At 42.5% G+C, this 16,485-nt stretch overlaps 1 protein-coding gene across 5 annotated transcripts in view; it reads right to left on the reverse strand.

The window, feature by feature from the left end:
- Positions 1-12,325, reverse strand: part of baz1a (bromodomain adjacent to zinc finger domain, 1A) — a 33,315-nt gene extending 20,990 nt beyond the window's left edge. Inside the window, exons 1-10 of one of the 5 annotated variants that reach the window (XM_063184384.1) lie at positions 11,982-12,325; positions 11,498-11,648; positions 9,910-10,188; positions 5,625-5,789; positions 5,265-5,366; positions 4,972-5,059; positions 4,671-4,805; positions 1,266-1,356; positions 527-693; positions 328-423 (exon numbers count right to left, since the gene is read on the reverse strand). In XM_063184384.1, coding sequence (XP_063040454.1) covers positions 328-423; positions 527-693; positions 1,266-1,356; positions 4,671-4,805; positions 4,972-5,059; positions 5,265-5,366; positions 5,625-5,789; positions 9,910-10,188; positions 11,498-11,610 — 1,236 coding nt within the window. In that variant the 5' untranslated portion in view covers positions 11,611-11,648; positions 11,982-12,325. The other 4 variants (XM_063184383.1, XM_063184385.1, XM_063184387.1 and 1 more) reach the window with 4 other exon arrangements.
- Positions 12,326-16,485: the final 4,160 nt, after the last annotated feature.

Here is a 16,485-nt window from a genome sequence, read left to right on the forward strand (position 1 = left end):
GGTAGTGTCCAATTCATACACTCGTATACAAGCATTAAAAAAAATGCATATTCAGAAAAACACACAAGTATTTTACAAAAATAATTTACTACCATGAAGAATAAAAATATTGCTTCTCCCGAAGAAGCATAAAACATTTACTACAATGCTTTGTTGTTTTGCCTACATACTTGATAAAAAAATTATAATAAATATTGTATTCCAGGGTAACAGGTTCTCCTGGCTTTGGGTAATGTTTCAGCTCTCCCTCATGACATGGTTTGAGTCTAAAAGCCTGGAACTGATAAAACCAAATATGTGTTCATTTGTGTGTATGTGTTTTCTGACCTTGAGGTCCTCACACTCCATGTCCTCTCTGGGTTTGTTCCACAGCTTCAGACGTTCTGCATACCGTTTCTTCTCTTCTTTCAGTTTCTCTCGCTCCTAAATTCACCAAAAAAAAAAAATGCCCATGGCTTCAGTGCCATCTGCCTTTGTAGCATGTGATTTCTGAAAACATTATTGTCAGAAGCCATTGAAAGCTCACCCTCTCTTTCTCAATCTTCATCCTCTCTTTTTCTTCTTTTCTTTTCTGTCGTTCCTCTTCAATCAGCTTCTTAATCTCCTCCCTCTTTTTTTCGCGGTCTTCCTTTTCCTTCTTCTTAGCCTCCCAGAGGTCTTCACGTTCCTTCTTTATTCTGGCCTTCTCTTGAGCTGAGGAGACACATTCATTTCAAACCAGACCAAAAGAGTTAAAAAGAAAAGTTACTGTCTATGTAAAATGGTAAAGAAGAATTTGTACTTAATTTTGGTAACAATAAATAGGGTTCACATGTCAATAATACATGCCTGTATAAGTCATTTAGCAGAAGTGTGTTCAAGTGCCTTAACAAATGTCTTGTTCGTTACAAATAAAGCCTTACTATTGATACAGTATAATAGTAATGATGACTAAGTAGGCCTTTGATTTTGCCTAACACATGTCTTATGAGTTACTTATAAGGCATGTGAGTTAGTGGCCAACATGTGAACCAATTTATTATTTTCATAACACGTTGTATAGGCAGCAGTCATGCTCTATTTAAAGTATTTAATGGTATTAAGATGAAGTCTAAATAAAAAAGGGCTCTACAACCAGTATTTTTCTGCTCCCGCTTTGGAGGAGTTTCCAGCACTGAACACAGAGGAATTTTCATCCAAAACGTAAAAGAAAAAGTGGGAGCAGAACAATCCTGGTTGAAGCAGACTTTTTCCATCTTTCATCTTTTTAAAAGACTGTTCCATACCCATAGCAGCCATTTCCTCCCTCTGCTTCATCAGCAGCAGCTTCTCCTCAGCAGCCCGCATCATGTCCGGGCTCCCTGGCGAAAAGGCCATCTGCACAAAATACACACAAAAGTATGCACTCAGTCCATCTCATGACCATGACCCCGTTTCTCGAGTGTTGCTGCTAACCCGTCAGCAACTTACAAACCCCAACTCCGATGAAGTTGGGACGTTTGGTAAACAGTGAATAAAATCAAAATGCTATCATTTTCAAAACATTCAATCTATTCATTAGATGGAGAATAGTGAAAAGACAACATATTAAGTGTTAAAACCGAGAAAAAATATTGTTTTGGGGGACATATGTACTCATTTCTAATTTGATAAATCCAACACGTCTCAAAAGAGTTGGGACGGGGATCAGTGAAAGTTAGTAAACATCCAAATAAGATAAAACAACAAAGAAGAACATTTCAAAATGAATTGTACTGACGGACAATATAGGTGTCCAGGTATAAGATCATCACAGAGAGGCTGAGTCACTCAGAATTAAAGATGCAAAGGGAATAATTACCATAGTTATTACATACATTTTTGAATTCCCTTTGATTTACCACGATTGAGTGTATATAAGACATATATTTGTTACATCATGACATCATGACATATTTCATGACATCATGAAATATATATTGGCTGTAGTCTCACTCTAATTCCTGGAGTGCTAGAGCTATTGAAAATTGACCATATTAAGAATGCTTAATGCGTGCAAATGATACAGGGGTGTAACATTCTCCTAAGCACCTGAGCTCACTTGAAATAAACCCAGAAGACATGGGAAACTGTCCTTTGCTTACAGAAGTCAGCAGAAGTTGTAGAAGTCCATTCTTTTTTGACAATAATAGAGCATTGCACATCCTGTGCTACAGTGAAAATGGACCATCCAACTTGTGTTAGTGCTGGCTTCAAAAACCGGCCTCCATGATGGCATGCGGGTGCAGTAGTGCATTGGTTAAGATGTTCTCACTCATCTGTAGAGTTAAATACAGTGCTGAATGGTATAAATGGGTTTTAAACAGCATGAAAAGCCACTCATGCATTATATTTTGAAGGGAGATCTTCGATTACTGCCACATAGTAAGGTCAAATTGCATTCTCTACTATGTTTTAACAGTTTGGCTCCATCATAAGGACCAGCAGGTGATAAAATGGTGGGTTTTTGGTCAATACCTGTCACACTGTAAGCACTACAGAAAGGAAAACATTGCAAAACATGACAAGGAATACACCCACCATTTAAGCTGGTGAAATCATGTCCAAGATAGGAATTAACACTGTTTTTTTTATATAAAATCATCTCATCGATTAATGTATTTAACTGTTAAGTGTTGTCTTTTGTTTTGTTTTTAGTCTTCCTCGACATTTGCTGCCATTTATTGTCCCCGTCCCAACTCTTTTGAGACGTGTTGGATTTATCAAATTAGAAATGAGTACATACAGTGAGTCCAATATGTATTTGATCCCTTGCTGATTTTGCCGGTTTGCCCACTAATAAAGACATGATCAGTCTATAAATTTATGATAATATGTATTCAAACATGGAGAGACAGAATATCCAAAAGAAATTCCAGAGAATAACTTAAAATAATATATTTTAATTTATTTGTATTTAATTTAGGCCAATAAGTATTCGACCCCTTTAGCTAAAGAAGATAAAGTGCTTTGTGGCAAAGTCCTAGTTGTCTAGCACTGAGGTCAGATGCTTCTTTTAGTTGATGACAATGTTTGTGCATATAGTAGAAAATATTTTTTTCTTTGCACATTATCTCTAAAACATGAATAGTTTGTGGCTGTAGCTTGGTAAATGGGAGGTTCAGTTCTCTCTATAGAATTACTATAGGGTTAATATTTGGAGACTGTCTAGGCCACTTCACGACTTTAATATGCTTCTTATTGAGCCACTCCTTCATTGCTTTGACTGTATGTTGTGTATTATTGTCATGTTGGGAGATCCAAAAATGACCCACCCTTCAGTGTAGTGGTGGAGGGAAGGACGTTTGCACTCAGGATTGCACATTACATGTCTCCCTCCATCCATTCGTTGACGATGTGAAGTTGTCCTGTGCCTTGGCCAGAACAAACACCCTCAAACCATAATAATACCACTTTCATGCATGATGGTGAGCAGGGTGTTCTTGGGATCAAAGACAGCAGTACTCTCTCTCAAAACACATTGAATTGTGATAATGCCAAACAGCTTGATTTTGGTTTCATCTTACTACAGCACCTCCTTATCATATCCTAAACCAGTCTGATGTCCGTTGGCAAACCTCAAGTGGGAATGCACAGGTTCCTTCTGAAGTAGAGGTACCATGTGTGCACTACAGGATTTTAAACCTCTGTGGCATTAAGTGCTACCAGTAGTTTTCTCAGTGATTTTGGTCCCAGTAGCTTTGATATCATTGCCTAGTTCATCCCGTACAGCTCTAGGGTGATTTCTTTCTGTTCTCATGATTATCAAATCCCTACAAAAGGTCAAATCTTGTATAGAACCCCAGACAGGCTGATGGATAGTCATTTTGTATTCCTCACATTTTGGAAGAAATGCATCAACAGCTGGGTCATTAATAGTCAGTCTCTTTCTTGTGGCTTTGCAGCCCATTTAATATTTGTTCAGGTCTAAAATCGTGTCCCAGATATCATTTGACCACTCTTTGGTCTTTCCCATGCTGGTGAGGTTGGAGTGTGACTGATTCACTCATACTAAGGACTGATTCTGCTGATTCAATCTTTTTCAATCTTTTATGCATGTTAGTATGCACAGGTGTCTTTAATTCAGATGACAAGTTGATCGGAAGTGCCTATCTGGTCTGTGGGCCCGGAACTGTAATTAGTTGGCAGGGGATCAAATACTTATTTTGCTCGATGAAATGGAAATAAATTAATATATATTCTCTTCAGTGAATTTCTGGATTTTCTTTTTGAAATTTTGTCTCTCCATATTAGAATACATATTATCATAATATTTATAGACTGATCATGTCTTTATTAGTGGGCAAACCGGCAAAATCAGCAAGGGATCAAATACATATTGGACTCACTGTATGTCCCCCAAAACAATATTTTTTCTCGGTTTTAACACTTAATATGTTGTCTTTTCACTATTCTCCATCTAATGAATACATTGAATGTTTTGAAAATGATAGCATTTTGATTTTATTCACTGTTTACCAAACGTCCCAACTTCATCGGAGTTGGGGTTTGTAGTAAGTGGCTAATGGGAAATTGCACTGCAACCAAGTAAATTGCCAACTTAATTATATTGTAAAATAATTAATTGTTCACATATTTCATCACTTGTGTATACGCAATCCCTTGACAATGCTGAGCGGTGGCATGATCTGTGACCAGCAGTAGGGTCTCACCTGTCCAGGGGAGTCTTCGTTTGGACGGCGCCCTCTGCCCTTTCCAGGCGGACTGAAGGGGAATGCTGGAGGCTCATCGGGAAAGATCTGAATGAAGTTCTGTTCTGATAGCTTATAATGTGCCAATGTGGTTGCCTGCAAACAAGTGAAGCATTCCGTTTTTAAACAGCTTTATTGATTGCCTCCGTCATCTGTCCAACACTCTCACACAACAGTTTGAGTCAGTTGGATAATAACGATGCAAATTACAGCTAGATTTCCCTAAATCCCTTCTGCGCATCTTAATTCTGGCCTTACTAACCTTCACTCTGATGACTCCATTCTGGAATTCGCAGTGCTGCTTGAGCAGAAGCTTTAGTCGGTCTCTCGTGAACACGTTCTTCTTACGGCTGCAGGGGGGAGAGACAGAGAGAGAAGGAGAGAAGCATTGATCACAACAAGTTTTCAGCTACAGGGGAAAAAAAAAAATCACATTTATCTCTTCACAGCCAAAGACCGAAGACAGCTTTGGGCCATAGAAGACAGTAAAAGCCTTTTCAATCCGGAATGTGTGAAAAACAAAATAAATACAGAGTGGATTGTGTAATAACTTACCAGAGCTGTGCAGCTTTGACGATCTGAGCTTCACCGTTCTCAGCCTTGACCAGGCGGATTTTGTATTTGAACACTGATGGGTCTAAGGATGATTTCTTTTTCCTGGATTAACAAACAAAACAATGTAGAAATCAATGCACAGTCATAACAGTGTGTATTTTGCGATGAAATGCGAGACTGGTGAAGTGTGTAGTTAAGTGAAGCATGAAACCATGAACCGAGTTGTTAAGTGAAACGTGAAATAAAGACACTGGTAAACTCTATAAACTTAATATGCATTAACTCAAAAATGTTCGTGTAGAACTATACGTTTAATATAACTCCTGAAATGTATATTTCCACAGGCATTGGTGAACTGACCCGTTGGCCATCGTGTGTGGGGACTTGGGAGACATGGGGGTGGCGGGCTCCTCATCACTGTCATCACTGATGACGATGGAGTCGCCTTCTACGCGGTGTGGAGCGTGGCCGTTCAGAGCACCGTTGGCCTGGGGGGACATCACCTCCAGTACCTGACATGGATGCCTGTGGAATAGAGTACAATATGCATTCATATACAGTGCCCTCCATAATTATTGGCACCCCTGGTTGAGATGTGTTAAAAGCCTTAATATAAATTCAGTGTTTATTGCAGAAGAATACTGTCACACTGAAAATTGTAGGAAAATGTAGCCTTCAACTCAAATGAATTGTAAGAAAATAAAAAAATCCCTGACTAAGAAATAATTATTTTTCATTAAATCACCTGTTCCACAATTATTGGCACCCTTAACAATTCCCAGGAAATAAATATAATTGAAGCATTTCTGTCATTTCTACAGTAGTTTACAAAGTTTACCAGAGTATGTAGGAACATTTAATTAGTAATTCATCACTTCCTGTTTCCCTGGGGTATAAATATGACGTGACACCGAGGCCATTTCTCTTATCCACTCTTAAACATGGGAAAGACAAAGGAACACAGCATACAAGTGAGGCAGATGTGCGTCGACCTTCACAGGTCAGGCAGAGGCTACAAGAAGATTGCCACTCAACTGCAGCTGCCCATATCCACTGTGAGAGGAATAATTAAGAAGTTCAAAACAACTGGAACAGTGGTAAACAAGCCTGGACGAGGACCCAAGTTTATTTTGCCACCACGCACAGTGAGGAGGATGGTAAGAGAAATCAAAAGATCTCCAAAGCTCACTGTTACAGAATTACAACAAATGGTAGCATCCTGGGGTCACAAAGTCTCCAAATCAACCATCAGGCGCTGTCTACACGCCAACAAGCTGTTTGGGAGGCATGCACGGAGAAAACCTTTCCTCACTCACAATCATAAACGCAAGCGTCTGGAGTTCGCCAAGCGGTATTGGGGCTTCAACTGGGACCGTGTGCTTTGGTCAGATGAGACCAAGATTGAGCTTTTTGGCAACAAACACTCTAAGTGGGTCTGGCGTACCACGAAAGATGCGCATGCTGAAAAGCACCTCATACCCACTGTGAAGTATGGGGGTGGGTCAGTGATGCTGTGGGGCTGTTTCGCTTCCAAAGGCCCTGGGAACCTTGTTAGGGTGCATGGCATCATGAATGCTTTGAAATACCAGGACATTTTAAATCAAAATCTGTTGCCCTCTGCCCGAAAGCTGAAGCTGGGTCGTCACTGGGTCTTTCAGCAAGACAATGACCCTAAACATATGGCCAAATCTACACAGAAATGGTTCACCAGACACAAAATCAAGCTCCTCCCATGGCCATCTCAGTCCCCTGACCTCAACCCCATTGAGAACCTGTGGGGTGAGCTGAAGAGGAGAGTACAGAGGAGAGGACCCAGGTCTCTGGATGATTTAGAGAGATTCTGCAAAGAGGAATGGCTGAAGATCCCTCTTTCTGTCTTTTCCCATCTTGTGAAACATTATAGGAGAAGATTAGGTGCTGTTTTGTTGGCAAAAGGGGGTTGTACAAAATATTAACACCAGGGGTGCTAATAATTGTGACACACATTATTTGATGTCAAATAATTATTTCTTTATGTGGGATTTTTTCCCCACTGAATAAATGCACTTGTATTGAAGGTTGGATTTTTCTCTTTTTTTCCATTAAGGTCCCATATTATTTAGAAAAAAAATAAAATAATTGGAAGCTAAAAAACACATCTCAACCAGGGGTGCCAATAATTATGGAGGGCACTGTAGCACAATATCACAACTATGAAGTTGACTCAAAGTCAAATACATTCAATACTTTCAAATACACATATACACATTCACACACCAGCATTGGAGGCTGCTAAGGTGACCATAGGACACATCATGACAGTTACCTACACAGTGTGCTACTATTGATTTTTATGCTCTCCATAAAAAACAACCGAAGACAAATTACAAATAACCATCATGACTAAGTAAGATATCAATCAAATATACATTTTGCCCTTGTCTTGTCCTTAACCATCAATTCTGGGGCATAAATATATGGCAGCAGTATTTGGACAAATGTTTTCACAAACATTTGTATACTTGGAAAGGGAGCAGCATAGTCATCTCAAGACAAGCGTTTGGGAAAAACAGGCATAGGAATATGCATTTGAACCACTTAAAGAAGCTCATATGTAAAAACAAAACCAAAACGACACACATGTCAATAGCCAAACAGGCATCACAATTCACAAGAATTATGATGGTCCTTGCTCAAATCCAAAGACTATTTTCCATAACACTAAAAATACCACTAAAACAAAAAAGGTCTAGATAATGTTGTGCGAAAGCGTACCATGTGTACTACACTACTACATGTACATTTTCGTACATACACCAGGCTAAATGGGTTCAACAATGCGATGCCATACTACATCTTCCTAAGATAGTAGTCACATGTATAGCATAATAACAAGTGACAGCCTGCATGAACTGGCAGCGGAGACAATGGAAACAAAGCTGGCTCCAGTGCGATGAGGCGTGAAGTCTCCTGACGATCACCTGCCACAAAGCCAGTCCACCTGTTCACACTCAGGTGTGGCAAGGCCCTGGGTTGCGATCACGTGCCCGATGTGTAAGAAACAGCACCCAGCCTTGTTTCATCATAGAGCCCCCCCTTTTTTACACTACAGCCCCTCCCCTTACTTTCATCTCTAAACTTCCCCTCTCCCTCTTTCCTCCACTCACGCATGCAGTGGCACACCCCAAATCTGCCCGGCAGCCGCCCACCCCCATGCACCCCCCTCTTCTCTCCCCTGCTGGGGGCTCTGTGGTGCCTCGCTGGCTGCCTGACACACTTCAAGCCTGCTGTTACTACTTTGCCGCTGCTGCTCCTGATGATGTGATGTCTGGAAGTGTTCCTTGTTGCCGGGGGCCGGCCAATCCGGAGCACCCATCTCTAAAGCTCCACCCCCCCTCCGCCTCTTCCAAGCCTTGTGCTATCTCCAAGCTGCGAGGTCAGCCCCACGATGGCTGACTGTGATCACGGAGCAAAGCCTGCCTGCCTGCCCGGGCAGGAAACAGTGGGGCAGGCGGGCGAGAGAGAGAGAGGGGGTGAGAGAGAGACATAGATAGAGACCCAGAGAGAGAGAGAAGAGAGAGAGATAGAGAAAAAGAAAGTGCGAAGGAGCCACAATATAGTTCTGATAGAGAGGCTCCCATCTTGACACGCCTTTTTAATTCATTCTGTAAAAGGCTGGGCCCTGCTGCGTGTCCTTGGTTGGAGATTAACACACATGAAGCCCTTGTCTGCTCCCCCTCCACCTCCTCCTCTCTTTTTTTGGATGATAAGATTTTAAGCACAGGGTTAGTAGTGTGGACCACCTCCAGTGTGAAACTCAAGGCTTGTGGGTTAGAGGGGATTTGGCTTACACGCAAGAACTAAGACACACCCATCCCTATCTCTGCACCAAAAGGCGCTGCTCCCCAAATTGCTCAATGGCCCCCCGCATGGAAAGTTGTATTGACAGTTGGGCACAACCGTTCCTTCCAAGTCTTACATTTGGTTAGCCTCTAAAAAGTCTAAAAATAATGTCAACATCTTTGTATAATGAAGTGTTACACCATCTCACTGCAACTTTAAAGTAATTTCAATGTAAGTGATGACGTCTTTTACTACTACGAATTTACTACAACTCAAGATTTCTACATTATCATTTATTTATATTTTCAATGATCTCTCTCTCTACTCTGACTCAAATGCATCAACAACGTTTGCCAATGCAAAGCCATTAGCCAAAGGATTTAAAATAATTACTACTGAAGAAGATGACCACTCTCTGAGTCAGCATTCCCAGTGTTGACGAGTGGCATCACAGCGGGCACAAAAAACACCACACATACACACACAGCACAAAACAATAATACAGGCTACACAAACACAACATGGCAATCACGTTTCGTTTTTTCCTCCTCCCCTTTACCCGTATATATGTAATACTGTACCATCTTACTCGCCGACACCTACATTTCCTTGGGAATTAACAAAGCATCTCCACTGTACTGTACTTACAACATAATTACAATACCGAGCCCAATTAATTATCAACTGCTCTTTTACTTCAGACTATGAAACATGGTTATAACTCATTGAACAGCCATAAAAATCTATCTATTATAAAACACACACAACACTCCAAAACACAAACACACACACACTCCTGCCCATCGCAAACACACTAACGCACCTGGCTCCTGAGCGGGCCACCAAGTCCACCATCTCCCCGGCGAAGTAGCGCTCCTTGACATACAGGTATACATCGTCGCAGACCTCGTGCAGGCGCGTGCGGTGGGTGAGGGTGGCCAGGTGGAGCAGAGGCACCACCAGGCTGGTGGGGAAGCTCTGCAGGCTCTGCTTTGCCCGGCGCTCGCTCTCCTGGGCCTCCTGGTAGGTCAGCCCGGGCTTGCCAGTCAACGCGCAGCTCCACACCAAACTGTTGCACAGGATGGTCCTCTCAAAGAATTCACTGCGGGGAGAAGAAATGGCGTGTCAGATATAAATAAAGGTGTTATAGCTGTGGGTAACTGAAAACACAAAATACATTGTCAAATAATCAAACTCAAACTGACAGGGGAAGACACTGTCTCAGAGTGTGCGGAACTGTTGTGAGGGCATAACTGAATGTATTGTTTACATTTGGATATATTGCTGTGCTTATAAATGACAAGATTCTTCTGAACAGGCATTCCATGAATCCATCTCCTAAATCCAAGATCTATCTGTGTTAACTATATTCACAACTCTTGAAGAAAAGTTGTGGGGAAAGTCGGGCATAATGGTCTTACAGCAAGTCTGTAGACGCGTAAGGAGTGCAGTCTTTGTTTTGACATCATCTGACAGATGAGGGAACTCCAGAAAAAAACTGAGTAGTTCTAGTTTCGAATTTGTCAGTCCGCCTCGAACCATCCAAGGTTCTGTGTTGGGTCGGCGGAGTGATGCTGCGCCGTGGCAGCGGTCGTCTACTTGGTATTGTTATGAAGTTATCAATGAACCGGTCAATGCCGATGGATGTTACTGTACAGAAACTTTCACAAAGTGATATCGCTGAACTCTGCCATTACACACTTTCCTGATCGAGTCGGTGACGAATTTGGCCATGAGTCACAAGCGAATTAATATTGCATGGAGCATTAGTGCCAGACACAATGGCTTTAGCAAAGCTACCACGTTTCTCACAACATCCTGCCCGAAGCTTAGCTAACTTGGTTAATCGTCATTCAACGTTACAGTTAGCGAGACTGGCTAATAGCTTGGTGGTTGTACATCACGACCCCTAACAGGTTATGGTCCATCACTTGAGCTGGAAAGAAACACACACTCCACGATAGTGAATGTGTATGTGAAACACCGCATAAATACGTTTAGAGCTCTACTAGTTTCACAGTTTCAACTTAACGAAAACAGTTGACGAGCTAAGCGTACTAGCTCCATACTAGCAAGTCAAGGCCTCATGATGAGTTCAGAGTGAGTTGTTGGGCTAGCTAGTTTTTTGTCGCTTCTAGCACTGTAGCCAGTCAGCTAGCGAATTACACCTGCTAGTATCACTGACAATAAAGGGAATATTATTTACAACGGAGTTCATCAAATATGTCTCAGAAACTATCATCACAAGCACCACTAACATAAATAACAAAAGTTGTTGTGCCATTTAAAGAGCTTTTAACAATAAATGAAACTTTGTTTCAGGGCTCCGACTGACACTTCTCTGTTGTTCTCCGGGACAGTTTGTATTGGAGCCAAACGAGAATAAAATTAAGATAATATTTCCGTCTTACTCATAAGTTCTGAAAATTTCATGCGTGACTTTGCAGAGGAAGACTTCTTCATCAGGCTTTAGGTCAGCGGGCGGCTTCTGTCGGACGAACGGCTTTTTGTGAAGAAGCGGCATCTTTCTTTATCACTTCGTGTCTTCTGGTTTGTCCTCTTCTGGACTTTCAAAAAAAGGAGGGAAAAGAAAGTCAGAAGTGTTTATTTAAAGGACAATATCGAAGCATTGAATCCTGCAGTTGATCATATTGATGGATGACAGCCAATGTTCTGTGTATTGTGCGGAATGAAAGTGATAATTTACGAGAAATTTCAAGAGGAAATCCAGCCTTTGTTAGTGACACACGCTTCCCAGTCCCGCACAGTCATACACAAAAGTGACGTTAGCTTGCTAAATCCAGCCCACATGAAATGTGCTCATGATAGCCTGTTTCGCGGGCTATTATTCGTTAATAACAATAACTCCTGTAAGCCCATGTCAGTTAATTGTACCTTGTTGCGTTATCGATTTACCAGCTGTACGTAGAAAAGATAATCCGCCAGGGAAAGAAAAAATATCAAACACCGTATTTTTTTTGCCCCACTTCTCCAAGCAGGCTGAGCGTGTTGACGACAAGTTTTGATCCGCTCTAGTTCACTAATGAGGAAGCGCGTAAAGGCGGGGTTTATTCTAGAAGCCTATCACTCTACTGGTTCGTCACCCGCCAGTCGTGGGTTTGACCAATGATGTTGCTGCAACTTATGTTCGGTTTTCATAAATTGCATAACCAAATAGCTCATCTCAAAGACATAACGGTGTGCTTCTGAAGGTCGGAAAGGATTCAAGCAGGCCTACAAATCCAGTCTGTTTAGAACTATGATATCATTCTGCACCTTCTGTGCCAACTTAATTCTGAGTCGATCAACTCTGAGAAATAACAAAATGTACTTTGCAAATGCTTAGGCTACATTTCTTGTCCTAATGCTACAACAATAACTTCCAAACTTGTTCCAATAATTTAATTACCAATAATTAAATTGGAACAGGACATGCATGGCTCGGTGTTTCTCCTCATTTTTGCAGGGATAACATATGAATGCCTTTCATTTTGTAGAGTAGCGTATCATTTATTGATCCCGAGGGAAATTAAGGTGTCAAGTAGGCCTAGCATACATAGGCTACATAAATGCAGAAGAAGACACAAATACATCACAAACAACATTGCACATACAGTATATTCACCATACATATATTCACGAGGTCAGATCTCTCTCTCTCTCTCTCTCTCTCTCTCTCTCTCTCGCACACACACACACACAGGCTATTGTCAGTATGTGTGTGAATGTGACTGACACACACACACACACACACACACACACACACACACACACACACACACACACACACACACCCTAACTAGGAAGAAAAAGAAAGAACACTCTCTGATATGTTGCACTACCTACACCCCCCTCAGCAACCAGATCAATCAGATCATCAAAAAACATGGAATGTTCTCAACACAGATCCTGTATGTTCAGCCTTGTTCAAAGATCTTCCATTGTTCACCTATTCCAGGTCGAGAAACATAGGGACATTCTAGTCCATGCCTACACCTTTGACCACTCCAAGGCGCCAAAAGACAGACTTGATGATGCTGTGTGGGCTTTTCCTTGCCGTACCTGTACATCTTGTACCACCGCAGGCATCAAGAAGACCAGCAAATTCATGAGCAATGTGTCGGGCAAAGAATAAAACATCAACAAGTTCATCACCTGCAGCTCTTTTTGTGTGATCTACTTACTATCATGCCCCTGTGGCCTACAATACATCGGCAAGACCAACAGGCAACTGAGGGTCCGCATAAATGAACACAGGAGCGCCATCTCCAGGAATGACCCAAAGTCACCCATTGCCAGACATTTCTCCACAGCACATCACACACCATGGCCCAACTGCAATTCATTGGGATTGACCGTTTGGCTCCCAGCCGCAGAAACCGTGCTGTGGAATCCAAATTATTGCAATGGAAGCCAAATGGATTTTTTTACATGCAAACATTGTCTCCCAAGGGCCTCAAAGAGGATTTGGACTTGACCTGTTTCCCATAATTGTTTCTTGCCTCTTTTATTCATGATTTTTCAAATGTAGACACATATAAGTCTTTTTTTGAGAGCGAGCTCCAGACTTTCTGATTTTGTTTTACACTATTATGTATGAATAACAGATGCAGAGGCACAGGTAGGCCTACTGGTTAACACTAAACTTAACTTAACTCTGCCATTCACGCTTACACCACGCATGTGCACACACATCACTCAGACACTACACCCAGTGACTTCATAATTAAAGTACTCTTACTTGTGCATTAGTATACACAACATTTTCCCCTTCCCCTCCCCTCCCCAAGAACCATCCTTCTGAACTAACTCAAACGCATAACTGCATAACGCCCTTGCAATGGGCATAAACTGAAATTTAAGTCAAAACTCTATGAAAAGTCATCCAAGTGTATGGGTGTAAATCACAGCCTCCAAGACAATACGATTCAATATCGATATCTTATTCGATGCGATGCGATTTGATTATTTTCTATACTTAAGAATGCCCCACGGTACGATACAATACAATTCGATTTCACTTTTTTCCAACTAGTTTTCCACTTCTATTATGTTATGGAGCTTGAGCATTGGGCAGAGGTCAGTGATTCGATTATTTTCGATACTTCAGAATGCCCCACGATAGGATGCCATTCGATTCGATAGTCAGATTATGTCACGATATACCTGTATCGACACATTCCGATTATTATTTACACCCCTATCCAAGTGTGAGGGACGGACCCTGGGACGAGCAGGGCGACCTTCCCCACTCACTGATTGCGGCTGCACTCGGATCAAGCCCTACGGCTGCCCCAACCCTGGAGCTGGGGGGTTGTCAGGACCCAACTCTGGCTGTGCCTCAGGCACCACTTGTGGACACTGAGGCACTGGTGGCTGTGGGTCTTGAGAAGTGAGTGTCCCTTGTGCCTCAGCTAGATTAGGTAGCCGTGCAGAACAGGTCGATGGCTGTGAAGCCACCATTCCCTCCCCTGGACGCAGCACTTTCCTCAGCCGTTTAGCATGACAGCGTGATCCATCGCTAAGTTGAAATGTAGATGGGCCCAGCAGCCGTTGAAATTGACAGGGCTGACTCCAGAATGAAGTCATCTTGTTGTTCCGATGGGGTCTGCGAGCTTTGACCCAGTCACCTGTTGTGATGTTAGTGTGTGTCCTTGACCCTGTGTTTCCTGTTGAAGTACTGTTACATCTTTTGCTTGTGTCTGTGCACCGACTTTTCCACTTGCTCTTTGTCATGGCCCCTTGCAGATGCTGCCACGCCTTGTGCCTTGAGCCTGTCCAATGACAGCTCAATTTCCCAGCCCAGCATCTGAAACGCTGGAGACGGCCATGGGACAGGCTGTAGGGGCGTTGGCGCTGGAGTTCCAGTCTTCCCACTCAGGAGGCGTGGTACATAGTCCTTGACAAGCGTTTCGATGTATGTCGTGTCCGATGCCTGGCCACCAGATAAGATCTTTTTTTTTTCTTTTTTTTTAAGCTGTAGATTTTTTTCTTCTGAACTTCTGATGAAAAACAGTTTTTCTCACTCCTTTTGAAAATCAGACGGTCACAAGTTAAACTCACATGCAAGGCTTCATAGTGGTGCGTCACCTCGACTGGCTGTGTTTCCCAATTGACATGCCTGATGAAGATCCAGCGTAATCGAAACGTTGCTTTTTAAATAATAAAGTTTATTTTTGGAGCTTATCGGCAGTGTGCAGACCTACCTTTTTCAAATGTCTGACTTTTTGTCTGGCACCTGCAACAAGTGTTTTTGGATGTGCTCACTGCGCACCCTACCCAAAACTACTATCTCAATTGACATAAACAATGCAGAGCCAAGAGCAAATCACGAAAGCCTTTCTGTGTTGCGCCACATCGAAAGAAGGTGTTGCCCACAAAGTTTTATGTCGACCCACTTTTCTAAAAACATGTCGAGTAATTTTTTTCTGCTTGTTTTCAAAACAAGGAACGCCTGGTGGCCCGAAACCAGCTTAGCTTAGCTATCAGCTGGTTGCTACTCTCAGATACACACAGAGAACAAAACCAGTTTACACAGCCTCCCCACTCTGGTCGATTCATGCCTGCAGTTCGCCTAGGGGTCGCTGTCGAAAGAGCACAGCCCTGAATGGAGCCTGCACGCCTCCGTTGGCGCCCCTATAGACCCCTTTAGAGTTTGTAAACAGGTATGACGTAATTTGGCTGCGTGCGCACCGCTGCCTCAAAATCGTCCATGCTCCGTTCACTTGTACAGAGACTCGACAGGTGTTTTTTCCGAAATAAGTAAACGGATGCTCACGCTAACCTCAGATATGCAGTGGGCACCACGGACACGGGGACACGGGGGACATTCCTGGTGATGTCATCAGTCCAGTCAGTAGTTTAATGTCTTGTAACAACAAACATCTCCTAGCTTCTGGAACAGCCTCTTCCCTCTCAAAATAGCATAACAAGTGTACTTTTCGGAATCTCTATTTTTTATCAATGTACACGCTTCAGAACGGCAGTTTTTCTCTCTTTAACATCTGCACTGTCACCCAGTATTACATACAGAATCACCACTCCCGATTTTACCCATGCTGGCAGTTCTTCTAGTGGCCGCTGTCGACATACGGCTCTGAGCGCAGCAGCCCTTTCTTTCTGAATGGAGTCTGCACTCCCCTTAGAGTGCAGTACCACCCAGAAAAGTGGAGTCTCTTGTAATATCCATACAATATCTCTGGCGTGTTTGAGTCGACGATGCGCACGCATTCATGAGGACATAGACTCTGAACGGGTCTATTGTACAGTACTACCCGGGGAAGTGGCGAGTCTATAACCCATTACAATCTCTCTGCAGAGCAGGAGGAGGGAGCCAATCAGAGACGGATATCCACGAGAAACCCGGAACACCCTCTCGTTTGTCCACAAGCCACCTTGC

This window comes from Engraulis encrasicolus, chromosome 19, assembly GCF_034702125.1.
Source record: "Engraulis encrasicolus isolate BLACKSEA-1 chromosome 19, IST_EnEncr_1.0, whole genome shotgun sequence".
Classification (NCBI taxonomy): Eukaryota; Metazoa; Chordata; class Actinopteri; order Clupeiformes; family Engraulidae; genus Engraulis; species Engraulis encrasicolus.